Source organism: Narcine bancroftii, chromosome 11 (genome assembly GCF_036971445.1).
Source record: "Narcine bancroftii isolate sNarBan1 chromosome 11, sNarBan1.hap1, whole genome shotgun sequence".
Taxonomy (NCBI): Eukaryota; Metazoa; Chordata; class Chondrichthyes; order Torpediniformes; family Narcinidae; genus Narcine; species Narcine bancroftii.
In genome coordinates, this window is record NC_091479.1 from 74,399,811 (window position 1) to 74,418,424 (window position 18,614).

At 40.7% G+C, this 18,614-nt stretch overlaps 1 protein-coding gene and 1 long non-coding RNA gene across 10 annotated transcripts in view; one reads left to right on the forward strand and one right to left on the reverse strand.

Annotated features, from left to right (window-relative positions):
- Nucleotides 1–4,185, reverse strand: part of LOC138745920 (uncharacterized) — a 48,369-nt gene extending 44,184 nt beyond the window's left edge. For both annotated transcript variants that reach the window (XR_011346585.1, XR_011346586.1), the window contains exon 1: nucleotides 3,979–4,185. This is a non-coding gene — a long non-coding RNA (uncharacterized lncRNA). The remainder of the gene's footprint in view (nucleotides 1–3,978) is intronic.
- LOC138745915 (beta-parvin-like) overlaps nucleotides 1–18,614 on the forward strand; it is a 71,700-nt gene that overhangs the window by 45,051 nt on the left and 8,035 nt on the right. For all 8 annotated transcript variants that reach the window (XM_069903436.1, XM_069903435.1, XM_069903440.1 and 5 more), the window contains 6 exons: nucleotides 2,713–2,828; nucleotides 5,205–5,263; nucleotides 5,838–5,857; nucleotides 7,108–7,169; nucleotides 11,548–11,616; nucleotides 14,556–14,657. In XM_069903436.1, coding sequence (XP_069759537.1) covers nucleotides 2,713–2,828; nucleotides 5,205–5,263; nucleotides 5,838–5,857; nucleotides 7,108–7,169; nucleotides 11,548–11,616; nucleotides 14,556–14,657 — 428 coding nt within the window. The remainder of the gene's footprint in view (nucleotides 1–2,712; nucleotides 2,829–5,204; nucleotides 5,264–5,837; nucleotides 5,858–7,107; nucleotides 7,170–11,547; nucleotides 11,617–14,555; nucleotides 14,658–18,614) is intronic.

Genomic DNA, 18,614 nt, shown 5'->3' on the forward strand with positions numbered 1-18,614 from the left:
TGTATATGTATGTATGTGTATGTGTATGTATGTGTATGTGTATGTATGTGTATGTGTATGTATGTGTATGTGTATGTATGTGTATGTGTATGTATGTGTATGTGTATGTATGTGTATGTGTATGTATGTGTATGTGTATGTATGTGTATGTGTATGTATGTGTATGTGTATGTATGTGTATGTGTATGTATGTGTATGTGTATGTATGTGTATGTGTATGTATGTGTATGTGTATGTATATGTATGTATATGTATGTGTATATGTGTGTGTCACACACACACACACACACACACACACACACACACACACACACACACACACACACACACACACACACACACACACACACACACACACACACACACACACACACACACACACACACACACACACACACACAAGAGATAAATGTAAACAAACTAACTGCAATGCCGAGAAATATATTAAATATTCAGTAATAAATAACATGCAAAGTAAGTGTCCTTAAATGATTGTTAGGTGTTTTGGAGTCTGATGGTTGAGGGTAGCAGCTGTTCCTGAACCTGGTGGTATGACTCTTGTGGCACTTGTACCTCTTTCCTGATGGCAGCAGCGAGAACAGAGCATGTCCTAGGTGGTTTAGATCCTCGATGACTGTTGCTGCTCTCCTACGGCAGCATTCTATGTAGATGTTCTTAAGGGTGGCGAGAGTTTTGCTTGTGATGTATTGAGCTGTGTCCTCTACCTTTTGAAGGGCTTTCTTCTCAGAGTTATTGATGCCGCCATACAAGGCAGTAATGCAGCTGGTCAGCACACTTTCCACTACCCATACGTAGAAGTTTGCCAAGGTTTCGATGTCATACCAAACCTCTGCAAACTCCTGAGGAAGTAAAGGCACTGATGTGCTTTCTTCGCAATGACATTAATATGTTTGGCCCAGGAAAGATCCTCCAAGATAGTAACTTCTAGGAATTTAAATTTCCTTGCCCTCTCCACCTCTCAACACCCAATGATCACTGGATTGTGTATATTTGATTTTTCCTTCCTAAAGACCACAATCAGCTCCTTGGTTTTGGTGACATTGAGCATGAGGCTGTTGTCAGTACAACAATCAGCCAAGTTTTTAATCTCCAACCTATATGCTGACTCGGTGTCCCCATTTATACAGCCCAGTATTGTGATGTCATCAGTAAATATGTAGATGGTGTTATTGTCGTACTGAATCACACAATCGTAGGTGTAAAGTGAGTAGAGCGGGGGGGGGGGGGGGGGGGGATAAGTACACAGTCCTGCAGTGCTCCGGGACTAATGGAAATGTTTTTACCAATTGTCACTGATTGGAGTCTGGAGGTGAGGAAATCCAGGATCCAATTATACAGTGGAGTATTGCGGCCCAGATCTTGGAGTTTGCTGATCAGTTTTGAGTGGAAGATGATGTTGAATGCCAAACTGCAGTCAAAAAAGTACATCCTGATGTATGCATTTTTGCTAAACAGGTATTCCAGGGTTTTGTGTAGAGGCGTGGAAATACTGTTGCTGCAGTAGGCAAATTGGAATGGGTCCATGTCACCACTCAGAGTGGAGCTGATGTACTTCATCTCCAGCCTCTCAAAACTTTTCATCGCTGTCAACGTGAGTGTCACTGGCCAGTAGTCATTTAGGCAGGTCTTCTTGGGCACCAGTACAATTGAGACCTGTTTGAAATAGCTGGGTACCATGACTTGCTGGAGTGAAATATTCAAGGTATCTGTGAATTGCATTGGTCAGCAACTGGTCAGCACAAATTTTCAGTACTTGGCCAGGTACTTCTACTGGACCAGATGTGTTCCTTGGAATCACTCTCCCGAAGGCAGCCCATAAACCATCTTTGGATACTGACAGTGATGGTCAAATTGGCATAGAAGGCATCCATTTCATTTGGAAATGAGCTTTTTGGCCTACTTCTGCACTGGATTGGCTTTTGTAGCAAGTTATGTCATTTAGGCCCTACATGCCTGTCGGGTGTTCTTCATTGTTTCCGTTCTTGTCCGGAATCTCCATTTCGTCCAGGAGGTAGCATTTTGTAGGTTGTACCTGCTCCTTGTGTAGTTTCTGGATCTCCAGACTTAAATGCCTGTTATCTGGCTCTCAGCAGGTTCTGGATTTCATTATTCATCCAGAATTTCTGGTTGGGGAGAACCCTGAATGATTTGATGAGACACATTTGTTCACAGCTGTTTTGATAAAGTTTGTAGCAGCCCTGATGTAATCATTCAGATCCTCAGTTGAGTTCTTGAACACCACTGAATCCACTGACTCGAGACAGGCCTGTAACTGTTTTTCAACCTCCCGCAACCACCTTCTGGCTGTCCTGATCTAGGCAATCTTTCTTTTCAGGCTCTGCCTTCATGAAAACAGAAGGAACAGCTTGTGGACAACTTGTAGAAAATATTTCTATTTGTAATGAAGGTCAGGGACCAAATAAATAAGATAGTCACCAATACCTTCAAAAAGAAAATGTATTTACTTTGAGACTGATAATTATGTGGAATGTAAGTAAAACAGGAAAGGCTACAGAAACCACGGTTGAAGTAAAAACTCTAGGTTCCACCTAATTCCACCATTATGTGGAATGTCCCACTACAAGGGACATTGTGCAAAATTAGGGTGTAGCTTGCTAAGATAGAGTAATTAGAGTGTGATGATAGCATATACAGTTGAGCCAAGTGACTTGTTAGTTTATTTTTTTTTAGCAATCCATGCGAAAAGCACAGTGGCTATTCTTCATCTTCTCGTGACTTTGGCTATGCATTTTCGAGCCCCTGTTAGATTGCCAGAACATGCCTCCGTGCAGTTGGTGGTTGTGCGGGTAAGTGAACTTCGAGATGCTGTTAAATAAGTACAGACTCTATATTATTTGGCTGCTTGATTTTACTCGGGTAAAACAATTCTCTGAATTTGTAATGCATCTATTTTATTGCATCTTCATTTGAGGTCTCCTCGATTTGTTGTATCTTGGACAAAAATGTCAATATCTTTTTGTATTATGCATCAATTCATCTTCAATGTTTCGGAGCTTTACTTTTTTGCATCTCATTTATTTTCTACTGCACCTTTCTTCCACCTTATTTTTATTGATTTTAGAGTGAGGTTTAGGAATAGCTGCTGCCCATCCTCTATCAGACTCCTCAATGATAAATTCAATCAGAGACTCACTTAATTGTGCACTTTATTGATTTTCTTTTTGTTCTCTTATTATTGCATAGTCAGTTTGTATACATTAATTATCTGTTTACATTTATTTGTTTGCATGTTTATTGCTGTGAACAGTTTTTTTTTGCACTACCTATTAGTAGTAATTCTGCCTGGCCTGCAGGAAAAAGAAATCTCAGGGTTGTGTGATGTCATGTGTGTACTCTGACAAGAAATCTGATTCCCCCAGTTACTTTCCTAGGTCATACTGTCAAGTGCTTTAGAGGATTTTTTTGTGAGCGGGCATTCAGGCTGAAGCAAATCTTTGTTTATAGACAATTTGGTGGTTCCAGTGAGAAATGCCACTTTGAGGTTGGCCTCCACTTCATTCCTGGTCATGAATGTTATATACTGGTGGCAACATAATTCCTTTAAATCAGTGGTTTTCACACTGCCCCCCCCTAAACTCACATTCTATCTTATGCCATAGGTGCTCTGTGATTAGTAAGGGATTGCTTCAGGTGGTCTGTGAGTGGAAAGAAAAAGGTTTGAAAACCACTATTTTAATCGTATCTAATTGACTCATGTGCATGATTTCATAACTCCAAAGGAAATGGGCAAATGACAATTTTTCTCAAGCAAAATATTTCAGTAAGTATTGGGTCTAGAGCAGTGATTCTCAACCTTCTCACTCTCATACCACCCTAAGCAATCCCTTACTAATCACCGAGCACTTATGGCATAGGAATTGCTTAAGGCGGAATGTGAATTTAGGAGGGCAGTTTGAAAACCGCTGCTTTAAATCAAGATGCAAATTCATGCCTCACCTGGAACATATCAGTCCTCTGATGTAGTTATTTACTGCTTGATTTTTGTCTTCTCTTTAGCTCGTAATTATAAATTCAGGGAAGGCTTTCATACAGAAAATAAAAAGTTCTCGAGTGGAGGGTAACAGAAAAATGATAAACATCTACAAAAAGACACCCAGAAAGCACCTCCCAAACCTGTGAACATCTCCATCAAGGAGAACTTGGGCAACAAGCTCTAGGAATGCTTTCACTTGCAGAACCCCAGAAGACGCATTATCCTTCTATCACAGACCAAATTCTAAAACTCCCAGGACATTCTACCAATTGTCGAAGAATTCCAATGGCTCAAGACATCACCATTTATTGCCAATCCTTCATTACTCTTGAGAAGTTGGTGGAAACTTGATCTCTTGAACCATTTCAATTCCTTGCTGCAGTGTCATTTTGTAGATGTTACACACAATAGGCCAACGTGTGGTGCAGAGAGTTATTGTAAAGAAGTTGCTGATACTAATCAAAAATAAGTTCTTTGTCTTGATTTCCTCCTTCTATTGCCTTCAACCCAGCATGCTAATGCTATGGTAATATTAATAATCTCCCAGCTAGCCCTTTGGCTGCAATTACCTAGTTTAGCATGAGGTGACTGAATTTGATAATTTACTTGTTATCTCAGATGAAAGATCTCTTCGCTAGAGGGGAAACTGGAGCTCCACTGAATATTTTTAATTTACTTAGCTTTTCTTTACTATTTCTACTGATTTTCAACTGTGTTCAACATTTTCTTTCATATGTAAAATTAAAACCCAAAGGCAATTGATCACAGTAAATTCTGAACACTTTGTATACAATCAGATCTGACCTTGACATGTCCATTTGGGTCCATTGCGCCAGGTATTCTGGCTCTAAAATGAAATGGTACAAGGAGAAATAGAACTGTTTCCTGTGCTCTCTGCTCTCTTCTGGATATTTGTAGACAGTCAGCCCTATTACATTCCCCTGTACTAATATTTCATACTTTTATTTAAAAAGCGATAGCTTTTTCTATTCCAAGGGCAAGGACAGGCTTTTAATTCTGGACCTGAACCTGAACTCCCAGTTATAACCCATGAGGCTCAGGCAGAATAACTAGAATCCAATTGTTTTTATTCCATAATAATCCATCATGAGGAACATCATTGTTTATATTACTGACATAAGGTTAAGTTACTTTTGATTCTGAATCGTTTAATGTTTAATGGTTGCAGAAGCGAGAAGGGATACTTCAAACATCACATGTTACAGAGGAGTTTACCAGCACCACAGAGTAAGTTGGACTTTTATTCCACTTACTTCAAATCTGGATAAAATACTCTATATGTGGGGGAAAAAAATCAATCTGTATTATTATTTCCAGATCTTTCAAAAATAGGTTCATTTTATTTTAGTGAAAATTTCCTAGGACTGAATATGTCATATATTCAGAGGGTTTGGTTTTCTGTTTCACTTACCTATTGAGTTGACCACAAACTAATCCACATTATGTAACCAAAATTTGATTTAATACAATAAGTAATGTAGAAGATGACATGCATTCAATGACCAAGCTGTTGAAAAATATGTGGGAAATAGCAAATGTCTTGTCCATATGAGATTTGAAGTTCCCTTACTTTATTCCAGTGAGAATCTCAGCATCAGAATTTACTTACTTTCGCTGCTCTATTTTGTGTCCTGCCTTCATGAACTTGTTTAACCATGTCATTAAAAAAAAAATCAAGTAATTTATAAATGCTTCCCGTTCTTATAAAATCAATTTTTGATTTGCATAGGTGCTTACACTGGTATAATAGTTGGGTTGTTGGGTTTGCTTCTCAACTGGTTTGTTGTATTTTGTATTGCAGGATGATGATGGGACGGTTTGGTAAGTCAATGGATAAACATTAATTTAAAATAATTATAGATATTTTAATTTTCTATCAATTTTTAGTACATATTGATATTGTGTCTTTGTGGAGATATTGAAGTCTAAGATGGGACGTGGAGAACTGTCCTCGTCAAAGGAATTTATGAGGAACCTACACTCATTTGACACATGGGATTCTCTAAGCAATCTTGCATAATTTGGTGCCGTAGCAAGCCTGAACAAAGTATTTGTAGTATAAGGATATGTACATCATAGTTGAAAAATGGTTCACAAGCAAGATCACATGATGTCTGGGGATTTACAACCTGGAATTTTCTAGTCTGCATGAAACTTTCAATTGTGAGAAAACTCAGTTAATCTGACAGCCAATTTTTCAGAAATCTGACTTGCTTGGTCCAGAGTCAGGGTTGGGGTCCTGAACATCAGAGGTCAGGAATGTTGGGTAGGCTTTCTGATAGAGCAGGGATCCAGAGTGCTTGTATATTTCTTGCTGCCTTTAAAGTTCAATCCCTTTGAGTTCACTGTAAAATATATTTTCCCACTATCTGACTTTTTAAAAATGTAATGAAGAGTTTTGGATTTTGGAATTACATGTCTGGAAAAGCTTCTAGGCCTTCACCCTCTTAGGGATCTGGGCTTTTGGAGTTTTGCTGAAACATTTTTTAAATGCCTGAATTTTTACATTGCATTTTTTAATTTCCTTTCCAATATACTTAATGAATAAAGGAAACCTTTCATTATCACACAGAGGGGAAATGTGTATTGGTTAGGGTGGCCTCTTGTATATTTCCCACACCTGCTGAAAATTTGGAGTTGCCATAAAAGAGCCCAAAGAGTTCCCAGTGGGAATGGCTGCTTGGTGACCTCTGCTGGGAACTGCAAGTTTATAGAGGTATCTGCTTCTAAGGTTCAACCAGGTTGCGATTCCTTCTTCTTCCTCTTTGCCTTTTGTGGGCATGCAATTTGCCAATATACCTAAAGGTATGTTTAAGTGAAATATTCAATGTCCCTGTGCCCCAATATTTCATTGCACGTTGTCATTTCAAAAATATAAAGGGAAAAGTTCTTTACTGTTTGCCTGTTCAGAGCTTTCTTCTTATTACAGCACAAGGATATGTTTTCCTTCTTATCCTTTTGTTTCATGGGTACTTCATGGCTGAGACAATGTTTCAATCCTGAAATATGAAGGAAATTGATTTGTTTGTAAATTATTGTTAGAATATCTGAATTGTATTGTTATATTTCAGAAAGGGATGCATTTGATACACTCTTCGACCATGCACCTGACAAGCTCAGTGTTGTTAAGAAGGTAAATTCCTAAACGCATTTCGAACGTTATTTCTGAAGTACGAATTTTTATATTATGCAACTGACAGATTGAACAAATTGTAATAATGCTTGTTTTCTGAATTAAGTTTAAAGCATCACTCTTAAGGACAAATATTCAATACATGGAAGCCCACTGTTGCATCTGGAGCCCTTGCCAGAGGTTTTCAACTGTAGTCAGCCACTAGAATACTTTTAACTTTTCTCCACTGTGCCATTTCAAAAGCTTACCTCATTCTCCTCGACATTCTGCCAGCTTTGGGAGCTCCATGTTTTGAGAATCTATAGTGGACAGTTATTTTAATAACATTCTGTAGTCTTTTACTACTGCAGTACATTTCCGATTATCCAAAAACCGTTCTACTGAAATTCTCGAATATCCAAGTTTTTTTTTCAGCTGAAACATGACGTCTCAAGTTGAATTTTTTTTTAACCACCTGTGATCAAGGGGCTACAGAGAATCAGTTTTACAAAGGAGACATTTGTCCACAGGTTACACATTGAAGGAAAGAATAGCACTGATTATTTATGTACAAATTGTCATTTTTTTTTGACATGAGTTACTGCAACGTTGTGATAAATTGCATTGTGGCATTCTCAGAATTTGAATTGGATACCATGGACTCTTCCTGCTCGCCCGAGCCAGGCTCTCGCCCTGCTCGCCCGAGCTGCTCCCTCTGTTAAATACGCTTTCAGCAGGGGAGTTGCTGAAATTCTGCTGGAGGACAATCCCTGGGTCTGTACATGCAATCTCCTAAACTTCACAGGTGAGGCGAGACCTCGGACTCCCAGGCAGGAGTGTGGATCTTGGGCTCCCGGACAGGATTTGTGACAGAGGTGGGGAGGTGTTGGGGATCAGTAAGAGCTGATACAAGTATTCTGCTGATGGTACTGGGATGCTTGAAGAAATTTCTAAATTTTCCAAAAAATCAATTAACCGACATAGGTCAGGTCCCAAGCATTTTGGATAATCGAAACGTACTGCTCAATCTTTGCTTTCCTACTAATTCACTACATTTTTGGAATTTTGAAAACTTGAACGCAAATGTATAGATAAAACTACTAAACTGGAGACCTCTGTATTGGTAATCTAGTTTAAAAAACCTTTAAGCAAACTTTTAAAATTCTGTGATTATTGTTTTTGGTATAAAAATTGTTAACCTTAATTAGCAGCAGAAACTGCTGCTATCGTTATTATATACCTCATAATACTCTGAGCCCAATTTTCCTTGCCTTTGATAGGTATCTCACCACTAATAAAGAGCAAACAACTTAATGCACATTGAACACAGGTGCCTAACCTTTTATCTGGAATTCCGAAAACCGGCAACCTCCAAAATTTAATAAATATCTGGCATTTTTTAATCAGTAGATGATATCTGCTCATCAAAGATGGAGTTTGGCACCAAACATGACTTGCTCTGACACTAGCTGAACTCCCATGTATCCCATTGCGTCCCACTACTTTATAAACGTCTCTGAATCGCCTATACAGATGCCTGTCTAGTGTCTCGGCACTTTCAGTCAGCCCAGAGGCAGCTCAACAGCGTCGTCGCTACCCATAATTCCCCATGCAGCTGAAACTGCAGCGCAGGGGAACTGAGAAAGGGGACATTCTCCTGGCCCTGGTACAGTGGGGGACAAGGGGAGAGAGAAAGAGATGGCAGTGCAACTCAGTCGGGCGAGAGGGAGAGACGACAACACAACTCGACCAGGCAAGCAAGGTGGAGAGAGATGGCAGCACAACTTGGTCGGGGGGGGTGGGGGGAGAAAGACGGCAGTGCGACTTGGGCGAGGGGGAGAAACAACAGCACAACTTGGTCAGGTGAGGGGGAGAGACGACAGCATGACTTGGGCGAGCGAGGGGGAGAGACGGCAGCGTAACTCGGGTGGGTGAGGGGGAGAGAGGCAGCAGCACGACTTGGGCAGATGAGGAGGGGAGAGAGACTGCTGCCCGACTTGGGAGGGGGCTGGGGTGGAGATGGCAGTGCAACTCAGGCAGGCTTGAGGGGATGGAAATCAAAATGATTTCGAAATCTAGAAGATTCCGAACAACGGCAAGTGTCGAGACCTGACGATCCCGGATAAAAGGTTAGGTATTTGTATTATTTACTGTTTCAATGTTGTTTTTCTCCATGACTCATTTGCGACCCTTTTACTCTCACTCCCTCTGCTTTATTCCCACTTTTCACATTACAAACCTCTATATTCAACGATAATTTCTGATACTTCCTATTTCTTTCTTTCTTTGGCTTGGCTTCGCGGACGAAGATTTATGGAGGGGGTAAAAGTCCACGTCAGCTGCAGGCTCGTTTGTGGCTGACAAGTCCGATGCGGGACAGGCAGACACGGTTGCAGCGGCTGCAGGGGAAAATTGGTTGGTTGGGGTTGGGTGTTGGGTTTTTCCTCCTTTGCCTTTTGTCAGTGAGGTGGGCTCTGCGGTCTTCTTCAAAGGAGGTTGCTGCCCGCCAAACTGTGAGGCGCCAAGATGCACGGTTTGAGGCGATATCAGCCCACTGGCGGTGGTCAATGTGGCAGGCACCAAGAGATTTCTTTAGGCAGTCCTTGTACCTTTTCTTTGGTGCACCTCTGTCACGGTGGCCAGTGGAGAGCTCGCCATATAATCTCTGCTTCATAGTTTCTATAGTTTTTCATTATATCAATCTTCTGAGCTAACAACTCTTGTGACTCTTTAACTTTTTTGTCACTTTCTTCCAATTTTCTTAAGTCATTCACTTCCATTTCTACAGCCGTTTCTTTTTCTTCCACATTTTCTAATCTTTTCCCTATTTCTGTCACTTTTTCTTCTGTACTTTTCGTTTTTCTTTTCATTTCAGATTCTAATGTCAACCATTCTTTTAATGCTCTCATTTGTTTTTGAAATTTTTTAAATCTACATTCTGTCCATCTATTTTACCTTCTATTTCTCTGTGCAGAGCTTGGTCTTCTTCTTCCTCTTCTTCTGTGTCTGCATCTGTGTTTGTGTCTTCTACTTCTCTTCCTTGTATCTGTGTCTCTTCTGACTTTCTTGTTGAGTTGCTTGCCTCACTTTGCTGGGCTTCTTGCTTGGCTTCTTGCTGTTGGTCCTCTTCTTCTGGGCTAGTCATCTGTTGGGCCTCCTGTTGCTGTTTCCTATCACTCCTTTTCCTGTCGCTTTCCTCTTCTTCCAGCTGAGAGCCCTGGTGTCGACCATCCCTCAGCTGATCGCACTATGTTTTTTCACTCCGCAGCTGGGACCCCTCCCGTCTGTGTTCTCTTTTTCCTTAGTGAGAGCACAGCGCATGCGCGACTCCTCGCGCATGCGCAGTTGCACGCTTTTGTTTGGTTCAGAGAGCTATTTTTGCAGTCCAGCGGTCGGGAGGTTGCGACTCTGCAGGGTCGTCACCAACCTTGGGGAACGGGCTCTTTTCTCCATGATGGCTCCCTGTTTCTTCATGTCTTTTCTTTTTTTTTTCCTGTTGTTTTTACTTTTTCCTTCTTGGGTGCCACTTTCTTTCTTTTCTCCACAACTTTATTTTTTATTTGTTATGTTTTGTGTTCCTTGAACTTTGTCTTTCTTTTCTTCACTTTATTTCTTCTTTTCTGGAGAGGGCTGGTATTCCCCCACCCGCCACTACTCCTTCATGTGATTCCTCCCTGCTTCATGGTTTCAAAGATGCTTTCTTATTGCCAAGAGGGCCCAAATGAGTTTTCTGGGTTAGGCAGCAAATACACGAACTTCCAATTTAATACATTGCATTCGATGCTCAGGATATGATCTTTTCACATTGATGCACCCAAACGTTGATGGGGAGACCACTTTGTGGAACACCTTTGTCCAGTCCATAGGGGTGATTACGAACTTTCAATTACCTTTCACTTTAATCATCTATCCCTTTTCCATGCTGCCTCCTGCGAGTTCGGAGCTGAACATAAGCCTGAAGAATAGGATCGCGTGTTCTGCCCCGGGCATATTGCAGTCTTGTGGATTCAGCACTGATTTCATCCATTCCAGCATTGAACCTCATATTTCCAGTATCCTACTACTTATACTCCAGCTTTTATTCCTTCTGATAACATCAGATTGTGTGTCTTCTTTTATTTAAACCTCCTCCACAGATTTGCTCCGATCATCACCTCTGTCATTTAATATTTTTCCCTATCGCACAGCAGATCTTCCCATTTGGTTTCTCCCAAACTCACCCCACCCTCTTCTTTGTAAGTAAAAATGAATTTTGTCTATATTTTCCCAGTTTTGATCAGAGGACATCATTGAAACATTAATTGGTGGAGTATTTCCAGAAATATCAATTTGTCCATATTATCCTGATTTGAAATTAATCGAGCTATGATTTTGGTTTTTTTTTATTGTGTTTTCCCAGTCACTTATCACCTTTGTGAATAAACATCTGAACAAGCTTAACTTGGAGGTGACAGAACTGGAGACTCAGGTAGAATTCTAAATAATGTCAAATATATTTTCAGAAAGTTGCCAAATTTGGCTAATATATTCAAAGCACCTGAAGAGTACATTATGAATCATTTGTTCAAGAATAGAAAATGAGCTGATGAATCAGTGCTCGTCCATGTCAAGCAACACTGGAAGAAAGACAAAGTTGCACAGCCACGGGAAATGCTTTTAGTGGAATCTTCAGTATCCATCCCTAACAGTAGCTTGTTTTTCACATCAGAAACTGGTCAGGTCCACAGGACATAGCTGCCAGACTATTTCTATGGCAAATGAAAAACATCAGATCTAAACCTTTCATCAGTTTATTTTTTGCTCCACCTTCCAGTACCTAAGTCCCACGTGCAGCCAGAAATTAACCATTTTGAGCTTGTCTTCCGTAATCTGTCTGTGGAAGTTACATTTGTCTGTGATTGCATTTGTCTGTGATTGCATTTGTCTGTGATTGCATTTGTAGAAGAGTCTGCAAAACAGTCCTAGTGGAACAAAGCCCATCTTCACACTGGAGAATCCTATTATGTTTCATATCATCTGCAAACATAGAATAAATTAAGAATTGACCTGACAGCTCAAAACTGTGCATCCATGGGGCTCTGTGGACTATCAGCCACAGCAGCAGAACTGTACATGATCGCATTATGACCCATCACATTCCTCACTCTATCATTGTTATCAAACCAGGAAATCAACCCTAGTTCAATGAGGAGAGCAGAAGGATGTGCTGGAGGCAGTACCTGGCAGACCAAAATGTGAAGCACTGTTCAGTGTAATCTAGGACTAGTGGAATGTACAATAGAGTTACATTTTTAACTTTTTTTCTTTTAAATTTAGACATGCTGCTTTTCTGACCATGAGTCAGTGCCGTCCAATTTACACCCAATTAACCTACACGCCCAATATGTTTCGAACAGTGGTGGGAAACTGGAGCCCACGCAGACACAGGCAGAACATGCAAACTCCTTACAGATAGTGTGGGATTCGAATCCTGGTCCCGATCGCTGGCACTGTAAAGGTGTGGCGCTAAATGCTATGTCAACTGTGCCTCCCCTAAGCGTTTTCACAACTAACACATGAGATGAAGTGCTACCATCCAACCACGTCTAGTATTAAATTGTGATGTGTACTTAAATAGCTGAAGCAAGGAGAGGCTCCAAAAACATTCCCATTGATCGTGTCGCATAGAAAATGAATATTAAAAAGACTGAAACCTCACAACTACGTTCAGCTGGGTGTTGGGTGGACGACCTATCTCAGCTGCTTCTTGAGATTCCCACCATCATTAAAGCTACTCTCTAGCTAATTTGATCTGCTTCAAGCTACATGAAAAAACAGCTGATAAAACTGAGTACAGCAAAGACGATGAAATAAATAATATCCCAGCTATGATACAGAAGGTGTTTATAACCAAATTCTTCCAGTGCAGTTACAATACTCTTCCACCCAAAATGTGGAAGGCTATATGATTTGTTAAGACAAAGGATGATTAATCCAATATAGCTAATTATGGCTGAGTGAATCAACTCACAATCATCAACCAAGTTTTAGAAGCTTTTGTCGACGGGTCTAGCAGACGCCACTCCGTCATGAATAACCTACACACTGAGCATGTCATGAATGATGAAGTGTCATTTTCACCAGGACCACTTGGCTCCAGACCTTATCATCTTGGCACAACTGTGGACCAAAAAGCTAAATTCTTGAAGTGAGATGGGAGTGAATGCCTTTGACATCCGCATTTGACTAAGTATGGCATCAAAAGGAAAGTCTTCCAGTGGTTGGAATCACACCTCCTATGTAGGAGGCTATTTTATGGTTATTAGAGAATTTCATTCCAGAAGTTCTCTTGAGCACTGGCCATGGCTCATTCCTTGTCAGCTCTTTCATTGATGACTTTCATTCTATCATAAAGTTAAACATAATGTTTAATTCCATATGCAACTATTCAGCAAATGAAGCCATTTATGTCTTGTATATAGATGGAGGGAACATTGGGGTATGAACTGATAAGTGAGAAGTAACATTTGTGTCCCAAAAGTGCCTGAAATGACAACCTTCAACAAGATATTATTCCCCACCTATCCTTCAATTACATTACCATCACTGAGTCCTTTGCCATCAATATTCTGGGAGGTCACCATTGTCTGGAAACTCAACTGGACCAGCAACATAAATACCTCTTTGCTAAAGGAGCAAGTCAGAAGCTGGGTGTCTCGCAATAAATGAATAATTTCCTGATATCCCAAATACTTCAACCATCTACAAGGCACAAATGAGGAGTGGGATGGAAAAGTCTCTAACTGCTTAATTGAATGCAGTATGTTCAACTCCCAACAAGTTCAATATCATTCAACAAAGTCCCAAATATTCTTTCCCATTCATTGGAACAGTGGGCTCTATCTACAGAATACATGAGAGTACATCTAAAGCATGACCACCACTAAGAAGGTCAAGGGCATCAGATATATGGGATATATTACCTGCAAGTCTCTCTTCAAGTCACATGCTATCCTATATGTATATTGTCAACACAGGATCAAAATCCTGGAACTCATTACCAATCTTCTATTTTTGGCAATAAGTGTTGGTTTTGCCATCAATGCCTGGATCCCAAAAATGGATTAAAGAAACATGTAAACTGTAAGAATTATCTGAGAGGAATTTTATACTCATCAGAAAGGTGTGACAGTGACTGCACTTCCTGAGAAGACTGAAGTAGGCAAGGCTACCGGCCACTATCATGTCAACCTTCTTCAGGAGCTCTATTCAGGGTGTCCTGGCCAGTACACTTTGTTGCCCTGTTGATTGTATTGTTGAAGTAAAATATATTGATATTTCAATTGTAAATAATATGAACTGAGTTTGATCAGCTGTTTCCTTCTACAATAAAAACACTATTATTCTAATATCCTTACTTAATGTCAGTTTGCAGATGGTGTGTACTTGGTGTTGCTTATGGGACTTCTTGAAGATTACTTTGTTCCTCTTTACAATTTTTATCTAACGCCAGAAAATTTTGAACAAAAGGTTAGTATTACAAGCACTGTCCAACATTATGAAATTCAGTCAAATTCATGAGAATATTGACTTATGAACGGTAATCTATGTACAATGATCTTTTATCTTGATTTTGTTTCTTCCTATTGTGCAATGTTTCATTGTAGAAGCAAACAGGAGTCTGTTTAATAGAATTTGGAAGCATCTATATTTTTCATTGCAGAAGTAATTAAGGCTGAATAGCTCTGGTTGTCAGCTTGTGTAAAGGTTGTTCTATAGAAGCTGCTTGCATGTGGAAAGGGTGAAATGTGCGCTAATTAGAAATTGGCTTCTATTCTGATTTATTTTTACATTTACTAAATCTTTCTAATCCCTCTGGACATTTTTTTTTCTTCTTATTGAGTTGACCTTATGAGAGCTATAAATATGGTCCTGTCAAAAGACAGTGATTGCAGCTGCATTTGTTCGACATTCCTCGAGGTTATATTTAAATTTCAAATGTTTATCTGTCAGCCAGTCAACTTGGAGAACATAAACACTAAGAGTTTTCATATGAAAGCATAAAACAAACTGCTGAAGGAACTCAGTGGGTCAGGCAACTCCCATAGAGGGAAAGAGACAATCAGATGTCATATTTATTGTCATCACATACAACCCTGAGATTCTTTTTCCTGTGGGCGAGACAGAAAAACTGTACTCAGTGTACACATAAACAAAAAAGAAATGTAAATAAACAGACTTCAGTACAGAGAGGAAAAAAATCAATAAAGTGCAAAAGTAAGAGTCCTTAAATGAGTCCCTGATTGAATTTGTTTTGAGGAGCCTGACGAAGTAGGAGGGGGAGCAGCTTTTCCTGAACCTGGTGGTGTGAGTCTTGTGGCACCGATACCTCTTTCTAGATGGTAGCCACGAAAACAGAGCATGTAATGGGTGGTGTGGATCCTTGATGATTGCTGCTGCTCTTCGATGGCACCGTTACCTGTAGATATTCTCGATAGTGAGAAAGGTTTTGCCTGTGATGTCCTGGATTCCACTACCTTTTGAAGGGCTTTACGCTCAGGGGTATTGGTGTCCCCATTCCTGACCGTGATGTAATCTGTCATCACACTTTCCACCACACATCTATAGAAATTTCCCAGGGATTCCGATGTCATACCAAACCTCTGCAAACTTCTGAGGAAGTGGAGGGGCTGACATGCTTTCTTCATGATTCCATTAGTGAGTTGGGTCCAGGAAGGATCCTCCTCGATAGTAACTCCCAAGAACTTAAATTTGCTCACCCTCTCCACCTCTGATTCCTCCAATGAGCACAGTCAATGTTTTGGGTTGAGACCTTTCATCAGAACAGAATATAAACAGGTGGTAGCCAGTATAAAGATCAGAGGGGAAGGTTGAGGCAGGAACTGGTGAGTGACAGGTGGATCCCACCTGAGAAGGACAGATGGAGCTAGGTGGGACAGGAAAGGAAGGACTTAGTGACAGAGGTGATAAATGGTGACAACAAAAGGCTGCAAATTATGGAATCTGTTAAGGAAGGAAAGTAATGAGTGGAACAAGACAAGGGAGAAATAGCCATGCCATTGGATTGTAGACCATCAAAGTGGAATATGAGGCTCTGTTCTTCTAGTCTGCCTGTGGAAGAGGCTGAGGACAGCTTGGTGTTATAAAGTGGTTGCCTAGTCTGTGTTTGGTCTCTTCGAAGTAGAGGGGGCTACATCAAGGGCACAAAATGCAATGGGCAAGGATGGAAGTCGTGCATACAAATCTCTGTCTCACCCAGGGCTGTTTAGGTCCCAACATAGAGGTGAGGGAGGAAGTATGGGGACAGGGGTTGAACTTCCTACAGTTGCTGTGGAAAATGGTTGGGGACAGGAAGGGTTAGGCAGGAAGGGATGTTCGAACCGGGGAGAATGGTTCTTGAGAAAGGAGAAGGAAATAGCTAGGGGCTGATGCAATGTGATAGAATTGCATTGTTGCTGGCAAAACTATCAAAGAGTGATGTGCTGAATACAGAGGCTGATAGGGTGAAAAGTAAGGACCAAAGGAGCCAGCTCTGCACTGTGGTGAGGGGAAGGAAGCAGAAGTACAGGAAATGGGGGGGGCTCCATCAACCACAGTGGAGGAGAAGCTATGTTTCCTGAAAAAGAACAACATTTCAGATGTATTTGAGTGGGAAAGCGTCATCTTGACTGATGCAGTGGTGAAGTTATAGAAACTGAGAGAAAGGGAATGACCTCTTAAGAGACAGTGTGGCTGGAGGTGTGGTCGAGGTAACTGAGGGAGTCAAAACCACAAAAGTGCTGGAAAAACTCAGCAGGCCATGCAACACATAGATTTTGGGCCTGAGCCCTTCATCAGGAATAAGGAAAAGCAGGTTGATGCCCAAATAAAAATATTAGGAGAGGAGGGAGGAGCACAGGCTAACAATTTAGAGGTCATGTGGTGGGGGGGGGGGGGGGGAATACAGGTGGGAAGATAGAAGAGAGAGAAAGTGAGAAGTGATGGGGAAGGGCAAAAAGCTAAGAAGGATAAGAAAGCAAAAAAAGCTATGTCTGGATTCATGTTAAATTGGGGTGCAATATTTCGGGGTTCCTACATGAGAGTAGCAGTGTAGATAAAATCGGTGTTTTGCATATGTGCTGGAGGCAGCACCAACCATGTTGCCAATTTGACGGAGAAAAGGTTGGGGAGTGGTGCCAGGGAAGATTTGGAACAAGGACTGCTCCAAGTAGCCAACATAAAGATAGGCATATCTTGGGCCCATGTGAGTGCCCATAGCTAAAGCTTTAATTTATGGAATCAGAATCTAAGTTGTTCAGGGTAGGAACAAGGTATGCCAGGTGGAGTGTTAGAAGAGGGGAAGTGGTTATACCCATGTCCTGGAAAGAAACTGAGATCTCCAAAGTCCTCCGATAGGGGAATGGAGCTGCGTCGGGACTGCACATCCATGATAATGATGAGGCAGTTGGGGCAAGGGAATTGGAAGTTGTTAACATGCAGTGAGCACATTGGGTGTCCCAGATAAGTGGGAGAACATTGGACAAGCGAGGACAGTGTAAAGTCGCAGAATGAGGAGGGAGGATGAGTGGAGCAATACATGTTGATCTGCAACATGTCAGTATTTCTACCATTGCATAATCTGGTGTGGTTGTGTCTTAAGACCTGAATTGATACTAAAATAATGTCCCATTTCCAAGGAATTCAGACTTTTTTCTGGAGTGAAGGCAGATTTTGTTATTTGATTTGGAATATACTTGCTGAATTATTGAACTCTCTACATTGACAATTCTGTGATACAGATGTTGCTTAGAGTGGGTGACAACACAGTTTTACAACTCAAAAGTGTTTAACTTCTTGAGTAGGGTGGTTCCATTGATTGGAAAATGATAACAATCCTGTTTCATGATAAGTAACTCAAGGCTGACATTAAAGAAGTTCATCCAGAAAAATTGATAATATCCATGTCTTCACACAAGTCTTCATGCTTCATTCTTGTCTTAACATGCATGTATTATTCAAGAACTGCCACCCTAATTTTTTTTTTAACCCTATATACCCCCTACTGTCTTCCCTTGTTGTAATTTCCTTCTATGTTTGCTCCTTCCAGGCACATTTCTGGCCTCTTGTACAGCCCTGATTTTAATAATACCTCCATTGAGAGCTAAACCTTCAACTCCAAAGGTGACAGGTTTGGTGGAATTCTCACTCAAAATCTGTCTCACTTTGCATATGAGCACGACCAGATTTATTGTCATTTTTCCTTGTGTCTCATATGGCTCAATGAAGCCTTACAGTCTATTTAAATCTAAGTTGCATTGACACATTGATTAATGTGGGTTGAGTTTCAGACTTGACTCCAGATGTGGTCCATGTGACTTAATATTTTGTTTTGCTGCACTAAATCCAATGGTTCGAATTGACTTTCCACCCATGATTCAAACTCTTTTGTGAACTTCAGCAGATGATTGACACAACCTGTGACTTGTG